Genomic DNA, 15254 nt, shown 5'->3' on the forward strand with positions numbered 1-15254 from the left:
TCGCTATTACAAGAATGCTGTTTTAAAAATGGGTGTAGTATTTGTTTGTTTCACAGTGTCGTACTTAAACACATCCATGGTGCTATGCCTCTCAATTAAAATGACTACGAATGCAAATCAATATTCTATTTTGCAATTTCATCTGTTCCAGCTGGATTAGAAATTAATTATTGTGCTTGTTGGGAGAGGAAGTTGTTACGAAACAAAACAAGGATTTGAATTAACTTTTTATTTGCTGCTGGTAAAAACAGTATGCTAAGGACCAAGTTTGGTGGAAAGCAAACATTAAATAGCTGTGAGTAGACATAAATTACTCAATTTAAACATAAAGATGCAAGCTTTTCCAGCACTTCCAGAAGGTTATTACACAAATGCACTTCACGATATGCATTGCTATTTGTATCTGACTTAACTTCTTTCTGTTTGGTGCTCTTGGCTTTACAACATTCAGTTCTGTCCATGTGGGTGATCATTGCAAAAAGAAGTACTCGGTGTCTCCTTGTGCCTGTAAGTTAACCAGTTAACCAGTGTCAGAGACAAGAAAGGATGTGCGTGCCTCAAGGCCTATGTGCTTTTCCTTGCTACAGAGTTTTTGTTGCTTTTGCACGGTATTTTATAGGAAGAACATTTAATTTACAAACTGTGGAACCTCTGTAGTTCTGCATGTGCAGTTGATGTGTTATTTAAAATAAAGATTTTAAGATAGTACATGGCTTCAAGCCATTAATCTATTAGCGTATGTCATTAATCTATTACTAATGCTGTACTGTACCTGTTGCTAGGAGACTAAGCTTCTGACAAATTTGGCATCATCTGCTGTGAGTACATTTAATCAGCTTATTTCCAAATGTGAGGAAATGAAATGAGTTGAGCATCATGTTTTGTTTTGTAAGTCCATTGACTTCAAGGAAGCGAATTGTGTGCTGAAATTCTACTGTTTTCGGGTTTTCAACTGTCATTTTAATCTGTGCTTGCTTAGGAGTGTGTTCCAGCTAATCCGTGTCATCTCGCACTACTTATTTTACCTGTTTAGAAAAATTGCAAGATAAGGCTGACATTTGTCACAGGGAAGGAATAAATAACTTGGCAGCATGGTAAGCAGTGGGAAGGGTGACGTTTTGAAATTCTCTCATCCAAACTGCGGGGAAATCTTGTGTTGCATAGTCAGGAGACAGAGAAGGCCTCTGAGAACTGTCTACCTAATTCAGTAGGTTAAAGTACTTATTCTACCCATCTAAGAAGCCTTTTAAGTAAATAGCTGCTATGTTTCATCTAACTCTTAAATGAAAGTTCATAATTCCTTGAATTTCTCACCCTTGCACCAGGTCAAATTGTACATAATTAAATAATGTTTGCATTTACAGTTTGCTGGAGTGAGATTTAACTGTTTTCTAAAAGGGTTAAGGTTTTTCATGAGACTTCACTCAGATAATGGTTTTTAAGCATTTTAGAGCAGGCAGGAACACAATAAGGATCTCTCATGGATAGTTTCTTGCTTTTGTATTTTAGCTTCCTGATCTAAAATGACTTGTTTCATTTAAAAAAATAATTGTATGTTGTGTTCCTGCAATTCACATCAGCTTCTGCAATTTGCTGAGTTCTCTTAAGTATTTTAAATTCGATGCTATCTTCTAGTAGGAAATTCCACAAGCTGTTGTGCACAACAAATATATTAGCCTTATGTCCTGTTGCTGTTGAGGAAGGTGATCTCCACGATAGTCTTGATAACCTTGCAGTGAGATTTACTGAGGGGCAGTGGAGCTAAGAGCTCCTTGTTCTGCACGCAAGGAGGATATCTGTCCTGTAGTGAGTTACCACAGAAAATTGGGGCAGGGGTACCTATTAGGAGTTTGCCTGTGCCATAAGTCTTCTTGCCATACTTTAATGGGCTCAAGGGTAAGAGCTGTTCATCTCTGCCATAAGCCAAATTTGCACAGTACTTGATTCTGCTGCAACGGGAGAGGGGAATCCATGCAATCTATGGACTGGTCAGCAGTCCTATGGTTGAGGAAGGGTATAGAGAATGGTATACAGACCGTTTTTTCTGCGTCTTATGACCCTTCCCTTCTTCCCACCTTCCATTTTTTCAGTTCTTATGTGTGTTTTTTTTTTGTTTTTTTGTCTCAAGTCCTTCCCTTTATTCATACATCACCAGAAGGCAGGTTCTAATCCCAGTTCTAATTGTTGGTGACAACATCCTGCGAATAAATGCAGAAGGTAAGTCTCAGCCTGTGTGAGCCATGTAATCGGCTCTTAGAACCCCCCAGAATAGATAGTAAAACCCATCCACATGCATCTAATAGATGTTTGAACACTTAATCAATACAATGATTATTTACATATTAACATGGAAAAAATGAAAATGGCATACTGGATCGGTAATGATACGGTTGTCTGCTTCTTGTGTTGTTGTGGTTACTAAGATGAGGAAGGGTACTATTGAATTATTTTTCCAAGTAGAATTAGTTTTTTTTTGTTTTTGTTTTTGTTTGTTTGTTTGTTTGTTTGTTTTTTGTTTTTTTGCAAGTTACATGGGTTTTCCTGAAAATGCTCATCTGAAAAGCTGTCCATAGCGTAATTTGGCACTGGGAATTGGAGGTTCAGAAATAGCATGATTTCTTGATAGTGTAGCGCTAACTGAAGATGGGTTGTGTATGGTGATAGCTAGTTAGATGTGGTCAGTAATTCTGCACGGCGTGAAGTTGTAATGTTAGTCTAACACTATTTTAGTTATGATTTGGTCTTTTGTTGGTAGCATAGAATGGGACAGGACTCTGAGCTGAAACACTCCTCAAAATATGCCTGAAATTAGCATTCAAGTAGTCAGTCTTGTCTGCAAGCAGTGAGCAAGGAAATGTGAGATTTCAGAAACAGAAAAATCCGGGTTCTAAAACCTTTAAGGATGTTCCGTACGTTGAATGACCAGATGGTATCATGGCCAGTAATGCACTGCTATTTTTGGCTTTGGTTCTCTTCAGGACCCATTTGTCTTTGTGATGACCTTTAAAATGCTGTTAAACCTGGACTTGTGCCACTATGTCTAGTAGTTTGTTAACACTTGTTGCTTTTGTACCTCACTATTTTTATTTTTCAGAATTGCAGAGATCTATACTATTTTAAGGTTTTAAGTCAGTCTACTCAATGAGCTATTAGCAAAAGAGGAAGGAGGATGCTTCTCTGGTGTGCATGCTTTTCTTTCCTACATCAGATAATCAAATGACTGAAAATAGTACCGTGCTTCAGGAAGGGGAAGTAGGTTGTTACAACATATTTAATTTTAAAATTATACATTTAACTTTCTGTAACATTAAATCCTTTGTGAAATGGGAATGATTTTTTTTTTTTTATTAAAAACACTTCCATCTACTGCTAAGCTTTTAAGTCAGTGGTTGGGGTATTGTCTAAGAGATCTGAATGGAGTTCTCTTCCATGAGTTTCGCTGCTTTCCTGTGAACAGTCCACAGAAGATCATAGGTCAGCACTCATTGCACCTCTGTGAAGCCACGAGGGGATGGCTGTGGTCAGTCTGACTTTCAATAACTTCCCTGAACTTGTTTTTATATCTATAGCTTGGTTCAAGCTTTTCAAAATGCCACTGACAATAAATTTAGGGCAAATTGCACCACTAGTGTTAGTCACTCTGTAGCTTTTGTTTCAATTTCTTGATAATCTTCATGCCTTTGGATCTTTTTTTATCCCTTGCTTTTATTTCTAGCTGTTACTAGGTGTGCTGCTCAGTTTGGAACAGTCACCCTTCAGCTTTTAAAATGTCAGTCTTCACGGTTCTGTTGGAAAGTAGCTGCAAACCAATCAAAAGTGAAATTCTTGTGGAGAAATGTCTGAAGCAAAAAATGTTGGTTCCTCAGAGCCATGCTCCAGTGCCTCTTGAATACTGTTGTCAGAAATAGTCTAAGGTTATGGGTCACATCTCCATTGTCTCAGAGAACAAAACACCTCCAAGCCTTTTTTTTCTTTTTTTGAACTTTTATTATATTATTATGGGGAGGTTTGGCAGTTTTGTTTTGTAAACAACTGTTTAAAAGTGGACTAAACCTTAAGTAGTGAAAGTTCTTTTCTTTTAGGATTGTTTAGATCCCAAAGTAAATTATACCATATCTTCACTTCTGCAGTCTTCCAAAGTAAAAGTAAAAATACTTAATTCAGGAGTACAGCTTTACCTTCCCTTTATCTTTGCCTTTGCATTCATCTCGCTGGGCCTTTCTTGTCCTCTTTTGTCTTCCTTTTGGTGGTGTAACTCTGGGAGCTGTTCCAACGAACCACTGAAATACATCCAGCTGCAGGGAGACTACCAAGGAGGAGATGACTAGTTAGTCGTGCGCTTCGTGTCACCGTGTTGAAAAGCCTAGGACCTCACTGTTGAAAGTAAAGGGGAAGAGTGTGCCTACACTTCTTCACACTGCTGTGGATTTCCTTCCCCCTTCCTCATGTTTGAGCTGAGGATTTTTACAGGAATACTGGTGCATTTGATGAAGCTGGAGTTTTTAACCTATGTGAACAAAAGCCTTGATTATCACAGATTTTTTCCCTGACATGTCTTGTATTTCAAGACTATGCTCTATTTTTAGGGACATCTGTTTTTATGTAAAAGACTTCCTTCTAATCAGCCTACTTTACCAATCCAGTAATGCCATAAGCAGTAAATTAATTGTCCAAGGGGAGGGAGCACTGGAGTGGCAATAGGACTCTTTTTTTTTTTTTTTTTTTTTTTTGCTTGGTTGCTAATTGAAGGAAAAGTGCATAAAGGATAAAACATGAATATTAAACACAAGTGAAAGTTTGGTTAAACATGGCTATTTCCTAATGAATGCTGGAAAGTTTTACAGGAAAATTGCTTTGAAAATACAATCAAATGGGTCTTGGCACTGTCTGAAATGTCATTAGTATCTAGGATTGGTTGAGTGTACAATGTAGCTAAAGAAATGATTTCGCTTTATTTTTTCCCTAAGCTTTAGTTCCCTTTTTTTTTTTTTTTGTCTGTGTTTTTAGTCTAAAAGAATAGCCAAGTGAAAGCCTGACATCACTTCTGGATTTAGTGACAATATTAGAGATTGGTTTATTGTAAGTAAACAAAGAGGGTTTGGGTTATTTTACTTTTCAGAAAAACAGAGTATTTCAAAGTATGCTATGGTGGTCTCATAGTACCTGTTTTCTGTGAAGTGTTTTCTGTTGGATGTTCTTCTCAAGTCTTGTTGCAGCTCTCGAGAAATCACATGTTGTGGGTAAATACCATTTATATTTGAATAGAGATCGGTAATACTTGGCCTGAAACAACAGATGGAAAACAGAGAGAGAACCTTCTTAGTTTTAAAAAATAGACAGTGGAGAGAGGCAGAACTTCTAAATACTTGAGATTTAAAGCCCTCTGACAAGCTTGCTGGGTAATGCAAGCTCTCCCTTAGCTCAGAGCATGGAACTGACAGCGTATGAGCAAAATAATGACCCAGTACAATCTGCATGTAATCTGGAAAACTGCTGCCCTCGTTAGGTTGATGCCTTTTACTTAATGTGACCTGTCTGATTTCCTCAGAAAGGAAAAGATTCTCACCCCTACCACTAACTTTCAAGTGCAAATGCTGCTGACTTCAGTGATCACATTGATCTCTAGTGTTACAGTTGTTTTTTTCTAAAGGATTTTCTATACATGCATTAAAGACGTATGAATGTTTTTGTAATATAAAAACACAACATCCTGATGACGGAATTTTTCTCAGTAACTTACTCTCTTCATACATGCATCATAAAAATTGCAAACTAAGTATTGACATGCAGGAGTTTACTGAATGCATGTAGTAATACTGCTGGAACTGCTTTGGCTGAAGCTGTTCTGGCTTATCCTGTTGTGACCTTCAGTCTTTAGCCTTCCAGCTTTAGTTTAACTTACGCATGCACTGACCTTTGCTATGGAAACGATATAGAAACACAAAAACAACTTGGCTGAGTTTCCTCTGCAAAGCAGTGGGTGGTGTATCAGTATTCTATTACAGAGGAGGGTTTCTAGAGGTCAGTAGTGACAGTGTGCAGTAACTTATTAGTTGTCTGCAGCACAGTGCTTGCTACTCCTGGGAAAGTGTTGCTTTTGTGTCTTTTTTTTTTTTTTTTTTAGTTAAAGTTAATATCTTTTTTTTTTTTTTTTTTTTTTTTTTTTTTTGCATGCAGCTCTAAGATTGCATATTAATGGCATAAGTGCTGGAAGGCATGCATGGAAAAAAGCCCCAGTGCTCAACCAGTAGTTTAAGTTACCCTCTTCCTGTGTGTGAACTGTGACTGAATCTTGGACAGGCTGATATTGTAGCAATTTACCATGTGTATCTTCAGCGTGGTGATGCCGCAGCAGGTTGTAGGTTGTAAAATAGTTTGTTAATTTACATGCCCGTGAGCTGTGTAGTGACACTATATTCTTATTTGTATATATCATGGGTTCTCTACCAAGGTAAACTAAAGGTACAGACACCACAGCTTCACTAGGTATTTGAACAAAACAGTATGTATTCTTTCAAGTTAATTATGTAGGTATTTTCATTGAAGAAAAAGTAGCATGTTTTTTTAACTTGCAGTTTTGCCGGTGCATTGGATTTCTTGTTTGCTTTTGTTTAATTTGGTATGTAGAAAAGTATAGCAAAGTGCCAAAGGTAGTGCTGCTATGTGGTGGCTCTTTTTTTTTTTAATATATTATTAATATTTTTATTATTATGTTTATTTTCAAGCCGTAGTAACATAATTTCAGATTTCCATAGAGGTAAGGTTAGCATATTGGTGTGACGTAAATCAGTCAGATTGCATTTCAAGATCATTCAGAAAATGCACCTGATACCCTGCTGATATATAGCTAATCTGTTGGCGGGGTAGGGAGCTTTTGTGTTTTCTGCCGCTTTCCACGTCTCCAACATCTTTTGCAGAATAATGTTTGGAAACCAGGCCCTGTATGTCTTCCATAGCATATCTGGGAAGGCATAGAGGGTGAACGTTTGCTCTAGCATAATGGAAGCAAAACCATTGTTAAAAACAGCTCGGAGCAACTCAAGTGTGGTGTGCAGCCATAGAGCATTATAGGCAACACCAGTGCAACCACTGGCACTGGGTGGGCTTTGCTTCACTGCAGTAAGCTCCCGCTGCCTCTAGGCCGCTGTAGAGGACAGGGCCTCCACTGACTGTTGACAGACTGGTGCAGTTCTGTGAGTCAGTCTCAGTCTCTCATTGCTGTTATCTCTAGAACTGTTGTGTACGTATCCATTGCTAAGGATGGGGGAGATAGCGTTAAGTGGAAAGCAGCTTTGTCACAGTGACCCTGTTTGGATGTTACTTAACTTTTTTTAATAGCTCTGGCTTGTAATATATATAATTCCCAGTATGAGAGTGAATGCGTTTAACAAAGTTCACATTCAGGCTGTGTTTCATCATGTTAAGACAGAATTTTAACTGAGGAAAATGGATGGTGGGGTCACAGTGTTGAGAGTTTTGCAAAAAGTGACTGCTGTAAATGCTAAATGAATATAAGGTCTTAATTTTTCTTTAGATAATTTAAATTATTGAAATTCATAGCTTCCAGAAATACTAATTTGTTATTGGGAAAAAAAATATTTTAGAAAGATATTGGAGCCCTGCATTGAGTATAATGGGTGTAGCCATAATTGATGAGAGGCCCCATGTTCCACTTTCAGCGGGATGATAATTAAGGGTAAAAGTTGTGATCTGGTTGTGCTGCTGTAGTTTACAGGTGACTCCTGACAGATGGAGAAAAACCTGAACACTGGTGGTGGTCATGGGAAGTTCATCGTCTCTACTGTAACATCTGTAAATGTCTGAATATTGCATTTATTTACATGGGTATCAACACAGTCTAGACTGCCTCCACTCAGTGAAGGCTGAGGCATTGGTAGGGTTTTTTCCTAGATTTAGCTCTTTGTGCTGAGAACTCCAATGAGAACAAAACCATTGACATATTTGACAGAACATATGCCTGTGAAATGTAGAAATACATAAATAAATGAAATCATGTAAGAAATTAGTTGGAAATTTATCAATTATAGGGCAGGATATTGTGTTTGATAAAAGCTGCTGTGACTTGTAAAGATTGCCTGGCTTTTTGTGGCAGATATTTTTATTTCATTATACCAAGAGTCTGAAGGGATAAGGAGTGTTAAAGCCAGGAAGATATGTGACTTACTGACTGAACATTATTAAGTCCGTTTTTTCTGCTTGACTATGCACAGGTCAGTTCCACAGAGTAGTTGAGAGTCCACGGGTAGTTGGACTCAAGGGGGAGATGAAGAGAGATGAAGTTTCAGGACAGTTTACTTTAGTGTAACCTTATTTTTAGTCTGCGTTTTATGATAAAACTGAACTGAGCTGACTTCTGAAAGCACAACAGCTGGGAAAGGTACAGGGAGAACTGAAGACAACAGAATCCAGAATTCTTTCCCTTCAATCAGCTATGAAAAGCAGCAAGGTCTCCTTACTGTAGGAATGGTCTTGAGATCACCCAGCCCAGGAAAGTGATAGAAATGCTGAACTGCTGCCTTTCTTTCCCTTCAGTCTCCCACTGTGAAGAACTTGAAGATGGTATGGTCTTAGTGGGGTGGCTTTTAGGACCTTCTTACTCTTTTAAAAAACAAATGGAAAAACAGAAGAAAAAAAACACCACAGAATTACTTAATAATGCTGTAATTGTAACATACGTAATACATTAGATCTATCAAGCTTTTCTGTCAGCTCTTCAAGATCCATATGTTCTTGCTCAACAGCAGCTATGTGCTGTAGCTTATCTGGAGATTTTTATCTGCAGTATGATGGCTGTAGGAATTTTTCGATTCTGTGTGTGCTGGGGGAAAAGGGGAAGAACAAGCTTCATTTTTTTGGTTTTGTTTTGCTTATGATTAATCACAGTTTTCTCCATCTAGCATGGTCTAGATGTTTGCTGTTATGCTTCTCAATCATATTGAACCAAAAATTAATGGACAGGAAATATTGACCACATGGTTGTATCTGGATGGCTTAATTAAATCTAGGTGGAGCATTACATCTTGGACAAAAGCATTCGTGTAGATCTATAGCTGAAACTTTGAGAATGGCTCTTTCTTTAACATTACAGACTCTGAGAAACAACATTCCTGTCATTGATTGAGACAAAAGTTCTAATACAAGTGATAGCACAGGTAGGTGTTGTCATGGGTGTAACTTTAACATAGGAAAGAGGCATTTGTTGGGTGTAGGTAAAACTTCGCACCAGTTGTAGCACATCAAGATACACGCAGTCTGCAGTGGTGCTTCAGATGTCTTTGTGTGGGTGTGCTTTGTTTTTTGTACTGCTGACTACTGGTGTTGTTATTCTTGTAAGTAGGTTAAATTGACATGGGTTTTTGCATTTTTGTGTGTTTTTTTTTTTTTTTTTTTTTTTTTTGTTGTTTTTTATGTGCTAGTTCTGCAAAGAGCTTGGATAATATTGCTGTGCAACTAAGTAACTTTAAAGTCAAAAGTATTGATGTGACAAAACCACATTTAAAGAGTGACTGTCTCCCCTCCCTCCATTTGTAACATAAATTGAAATTAAAGTCAGTGAAATATAAATGTGTTATATTGCTGTTTAGAAGTCATGTAACTTGCAGTGTGCATCAGTCTACACAAACTGCACGAATACGGAAGATCAAGTGAGTGTTGTGGATTTGTAAGACCTGTTTTGTAGGTCTCATTTAAAATTGCAGTGGGTAAAGGAAACTTGGGTGTTACTGTCAGTTATATTTTGTTTCCTTAACTCTTCTGGACAACTATGTTAGCAGTGTATAATCATAAAGCTAGCATGTTGTTTTTTTTTATAGCTAGTTTAATTTATTTATTGAAGCATCAGTGTGTTTCATGCCTAGAATTACTGTTAGCTCAAACAAGAGGCAGTTTTGTGATAGCGGAGTGCATTGGTAGTTAGTCATATTTTAGAAAGGGAAAGATGCACGAGTTAACTTCTTTGAGGAAAAAAAAAAAAAAAGCAAAACTTGATAATGATTATTTTTTCATAAATAAAATAATATTACTTGATTTTCTAGCTATGAATCAATTTTTCTTTACCCTAACATAATACATTTACATTCATACGACCCCTTAATAAGCTCACTAAATTGCATTTTGTAATAAAAATGTAAATTTAAAAATATTTTCAATAATTCTAGAAACTGTAGATGTACCTTAATAATATTGCTAATTCTTCTTTGTTTAAAGGCAATATCAGAAATGCACGTATAGCATAACATAGTTTTAACAGAGTTCTGTAGATGAAATGATTGGTTGTTTTCCTCTGTCCAGGACTCAGAAGGAATACAGACACGTTGATATCCATTTATTCTGGTAAATGTTGCTGATACCTGTTGCTGGAGGACTGGTGTCTGTACTCAGTTTTCTTTATCATTGAAGAAAACATAAGAGACTGAAGAAGTTTGTAATTTATTATTACTCTTTAATGCAAATACAGAAAAGCTAACTAATATTTTAATACATCTTTCATTTTTTATCAGCTCCTGGGCTACAGTGAGAAGCCTGTAAACTTGCAAATGTTCATCGGCACGGCAGACGATCGCTACTTAAGACCTCATGCATTTTACCAGGTGCACCGAATCACTGGAAAAACAGTTGCTACAGCTAGCCAAGAGATAATAATTGCCAGCACGAAAGTTCTGGAAATACCACTTCTTCCTGAAAATAATATGTCAGCCAGGTACATTGCAACTGTGTAGTTGATATGTGGCTTTTTTCCCCATTTGTACAAATGTGAATGAAATGTCTTGTAAAACAGCTAATTTTCCACACGTATGACTCATGATTAAGCTGGACGCAACTCTTTAAACGTGCCAGTATTCAGAAATAAATCCTCAGGTAACATTAGAAGTAGTGAAGTAGAGAGACGAGGCAGCTGGTATGATTAATGGGAAGATGGGTGAATGATTCTGGGGTTCTCTTTTCCTGTACAGTCTGTATGTATGTGTGATCCCACAGCTGTAGAATTGCATGGAGGTTATAAATGGCTGGTGGTTTGTGTTTGTTTTTTTTCTTATATAACAGGTGACTTTTTTCTGTGAAAGTATAGCCATACAGTTCAACTGCTTGTTTCTTCATTGAATGTGGTCATCTAACTTACCATGTCAATGGCATTTTCCTTATTTTGATTTTTTTTTACATAGTTTTTATTTTTAGCAGTTAGATTCTTCTCATGGTTTAGGTCCTGCCAGATGGAATGTACTGAATAATAGTTTAATACCAGTTAGTTTTAGCAACAATTACACTGCTTTTTTCTACCTGGAGAGTCAGGGAACTGAGCGAACTACACTTTTTCTTTATTAATGTAGCATATTTATTTCTAACACATACTTCTGAAGCCAGCTTAGGCTTTCCTGAAGTTACACGCTGGTAACCACTGAATGCTATGAGCCCATAAAAAGTCTTCAGAAGCTTCCTTGTGTGTTGTTTGATTAAAGTATGTGTGGCTTATATAAATAATCAATAAGCACGTTGAATGATAGCTGGGATGTGATCATTCTCTAGTCCTTCCTAAGCAGTGCTAAATATCATCCTTGAAAATGATATTTACTGTGTTAAACAACTTACTGTGAAGGTTAAACAATATGCAGTTAAGTGGAATAACAATCTTTTAAAGGTTCAAGAAACCAGCAACTAGATGTTTGCAAGACAGAACAATGTTTAAAGAGAATACTTGCTGCTATTTCTGACACTAACAGATATGTTATGCTATTTTTAATGTTATTTTAATGCCTCCATTAACATGGGAAAAAAGTGGAATGTTCTCCATTCCTTAGCAGAAAGGCTTACAGAGTATACTTTAGCAACAGTTTGATTTGTTTTCTTCCATTTCTCTTCTAATCCATCCTTTCTCACCTGTCTCCAGTATCGATTGTGCGGGTATTTTGAAACTTCGCAATTCAGATATAGAGCTCCGTAAAGGAGAGACAGATATTGGAAGAAAGAATACCAGAGTGCGGCTTGTGTTCCGTGTTCACATCCCACAACCTAGTGGAAAAGTTTTATCTCTGCAGACTGCTTCCATACCTGTTGAATGCTGTAAGATTGCTTTAACTGTACATAATTTATAGCCGTGTTTTCTGCATGTGTCAGTAGTAATGTCATTCTGACAGTATTTAGTGTCAGAATATATGTAACAATCGTGTGACAACCATTTTGCGTAAAGAGCTAAATTATGTAAAAATAGTAATAGTTTTATTTAAAGATGTTACTTGCCAATTGGCAACCCCATTTGCTGTTTGGAGGAACAGCAGTGTTTTAGGTTTTAATCCTAACAGCTGCAGTCATGCAGTTAGCAGCTTCAGAAGTTTCTGTATATGAAGGGAGGCAGCCCATGTATCTCAGTGAAAATAAATACTCATTTTAGGAACAAATAATACCATTTCATTTACAGGAGTCTGTACCATTACTTACCCAATGAACAGCTGAACTTCTGGGGATTTTGTTTTTTAAATGCTGGCAGTAAGGAATCAAAACATGACTTTAATCTTAATTAGTCCTAGAACTCATTTTATCTATTAAATACTAAAGTAGTTTTTACACCAGTGTTCCTAAATTAAAATTTTAATTTGCTGTAACAGTAGAGACTGTTAGGTTTTGTGACTCCTTTGTGTTTCTTTTCTATAATTGTATAATTTCAACATAATTCTGAAAACAAAGATAAATGCACAACTATGATTTATATATGGTTGTTTTACTCTCATCTGTGATTCTTCAATTTAGGATCATAAAAGCAATGTTACTATGGTTAAAATGATGGATTATTTTCTTCTTTTTCATTTTTAAAGCTCAGCGATCTGCTCAAGAACTTCCTCAGATTGAGAAATACAGCATCAGTAGTTGCTCAGTAAATGGAGGCCATGAAATGGTAGTGACAGGATCCAATTTTCTTCCAGAATCAAAAATTATATTTTTTGAAAAAGGACAAGGTAAATCTCCTTTTTTTTCATTTTTTTCTTCTTAAGAACAAAACCAAAACCACTACTTGAGCTTGACTTTGTGTCTCTTTTATCACTTTTGAAATGGTTCTGGATTAATTTCAAACATCAAAGAACTCCAGAAGAGAGCTTAGTTTTGTGTTTTTCTCTGGAGAACTAGTTTTGTTCAAAATACTAAAAACATCTGTTCTTCAGGTACAAAGCATTGACCAGGCAGTTATGGAAGTATGCCTGTCAGTAAAGTTACTGTTCACGTTATGAAAAGCTCTAAAACTTGGATAGCCTAGGAAGATTGTCAAAACACAAACATTTATCTGTTCTCATTGTTTTTCCCTGAACTGCAACATAACACACAACTTCTCTTGTGTTTCTGTTCTGCTTCAGGTTATCATTTTAACCATGACACTACTTTGCAGCTAAAAAAAAATTCATTTGAAAGCTCTAAGTAGTACCGCGGGGGCATAGCTTAAGTCATTAGAAAAGAGCAGTGCTAGACTTGGGGAAGGAATGGAGTAGGGGATGTCAAAGGAATTGGCGTTTTAGGATAGACGGTCTTTGGAGCGCACAGTACTTTGTTTTGATTTCTGTGAAGGTTTAATGCTGGGGGGCATGGAGAGTGAGTGACATTATTCTCACTGAAGTATGTAATACCTGTGACAAACCTGAACTATTTTGCTTTGAGGCTGTGGTTGCAATCAAAGCTTTTTCAAAGGCATTTGCTTCGTCCTTCCGTTACTTCAAGTTGAAAAGTTTAAAACGCATCCATTCCTGTAGAATAGAAGCAGTGGATAATTGCTGTTATAGTTAAAAACTTCACACAGCCTGTTAGTAAAATCTAATTTCTTACACAAATTGAAAATATATGACTCTTAGAGTTGTATTTTAAGGGGTGATTAAGTTTTCGGTGGTTGCAACACCAACATACAAGTTCAGTTCTTTGTAATCTCAAAATCCCAAATAGGTAGAAAACTTAGTAAATGCAAAATTACAAACAATACCTGTATCACAAGAATAGCACTATATCAAAGTCAATAATTAGTAGAAAAGCATTGCTTTTTATCTAGGTAAACCCTTTTCTTCACATTTTAGTCTTTTTCCAAAAACAAATGCCATTTTCATCATTATGCAAAATCAAATTGGTATGCAACTACATAAACTATAAATTTTAACACCCCATAGCCCTATGAAAATATTTTTGTTTTGTCATGTACACAGGTGTACATATATGCAACTTACTTAAAGATGTTCTGTTATCCATCATTCCTTCCTGGTTCTGTAGCAGTTCTGGATACGTGCTATGATCTTAATGCTTCTTCTTTAAACTAGTATCCATGAAAAGTAGTTTAAAGTTTAGGATTAGCTGTCCTGATCCAGGGACTTCCTTTTCTTCTCTGATTTTTCCTTTAATATGTAGAGCTTAACATTTGAGCAACTTAAATTATTGCTACTGGAACTTGAATACCTGATTTCAACTTTTAAGGAAAGAGTAGCAAAAGTAAATCATTAAAAGGAAAAGTTTGCAGCTAAGTCCAATTCCTCTACATCTTATCTTTTCCTTAAATATTTAAGTAAAAATGTGGTGTTGATTTTGTTTTAATTAGCAAATACAATATAAAGTGTTTTTTCCTACATTATATTTTGACACCCAATGTTTCAAGCTGCATTTTTAAGCCCCTTTAAAGAAGTACTTCTGCTAGACAGTAGGTTTCTTGATAACCTGCACTAAACCCAATAACAGAGAATCAAGCCTTAGGTTATGCTAGGTGAGAGCAGGGAGAGGTTCACCAAGGTGAACTTCCCTCACAACACAGGTAACTTGCCCTGTAGTTGAATTGTAGGGTCTTTTAGTTCAGGGGTGGGTGTTTGTCTTAAATACATAACCTTTGGATATGTACATGAAGATACAGGTTAAGTCACTATGTGAAAGAGAATATATACTGTAAGTCTTCAGCATGTTTGTTTCAATAATCATGTTAGAAGTTCTTAAACTTTCTTTTAAAAATGTTTTGGAAAAATACGGAAACACTCCCAGCCACTTAGAGTACACACTGCCTACTCTAGAACTAGATTTAACTGTAAGTAATCAGCAGGAGTTCTTCTAAAACGCAGGATCCTGCACAACACCCAGCTTCACAATGTCTGTAGCATTGAAACTCTGAAAGCATCCCTGTACTTGCAGTCTGTTTACAACATGCCTGTCAGCTGTATCTCTCCCTGAATTGCCTCTTTATGACTAAAACTAAATGCAGTTTTAGATCAAGTATTTAAGGATTTTAG

General features: G+C 36.5%; 1 protein-coding gene across 2 annotated transcripts in view; it reads left to right on the plus strand.

Moving 5' to 3' along the window:
* Positions 1-15254, plus strand: part of NFATC3 (nuclear factor of activated T cells 3) — a 66101-nt gene that overhangs the window by 26428 nt on the left and 24419 nt on the right. For both annotated transcript variants that reach the window (XM_032195417.1, XM_032195418.1), the window contains exons 4-6: positions 10521-10720; positions 11906-12078; positions 12828-12968. In XM_032195417.1, coding sequence (XP_032051308.1) covers positions 10521-10720; positions 11906-12078; positions 12828-12968 — 514 coding nt within the window. The remainder of the gene's footprint in view (positions 1-10520; positions 10721-11905; positions 12079-12827; positions 12969-15254) is intronic.

The sequence above is a fragment of the Aythya fuligula genome, chromosome 12 (genome assembly GCF_009819795.1).
Source record: "Aythya fuligula isolate bAytFul2 chromosome 12, bAytFul2.pri, whole genome shotgun sequence".
NCBI classification, from domain to species: domain Eukaryota; kingdom Metazoa; phylum Chordata; class Aves; order Anseriformes; family Anatidae; genus Aythya; species Aythya fuligula.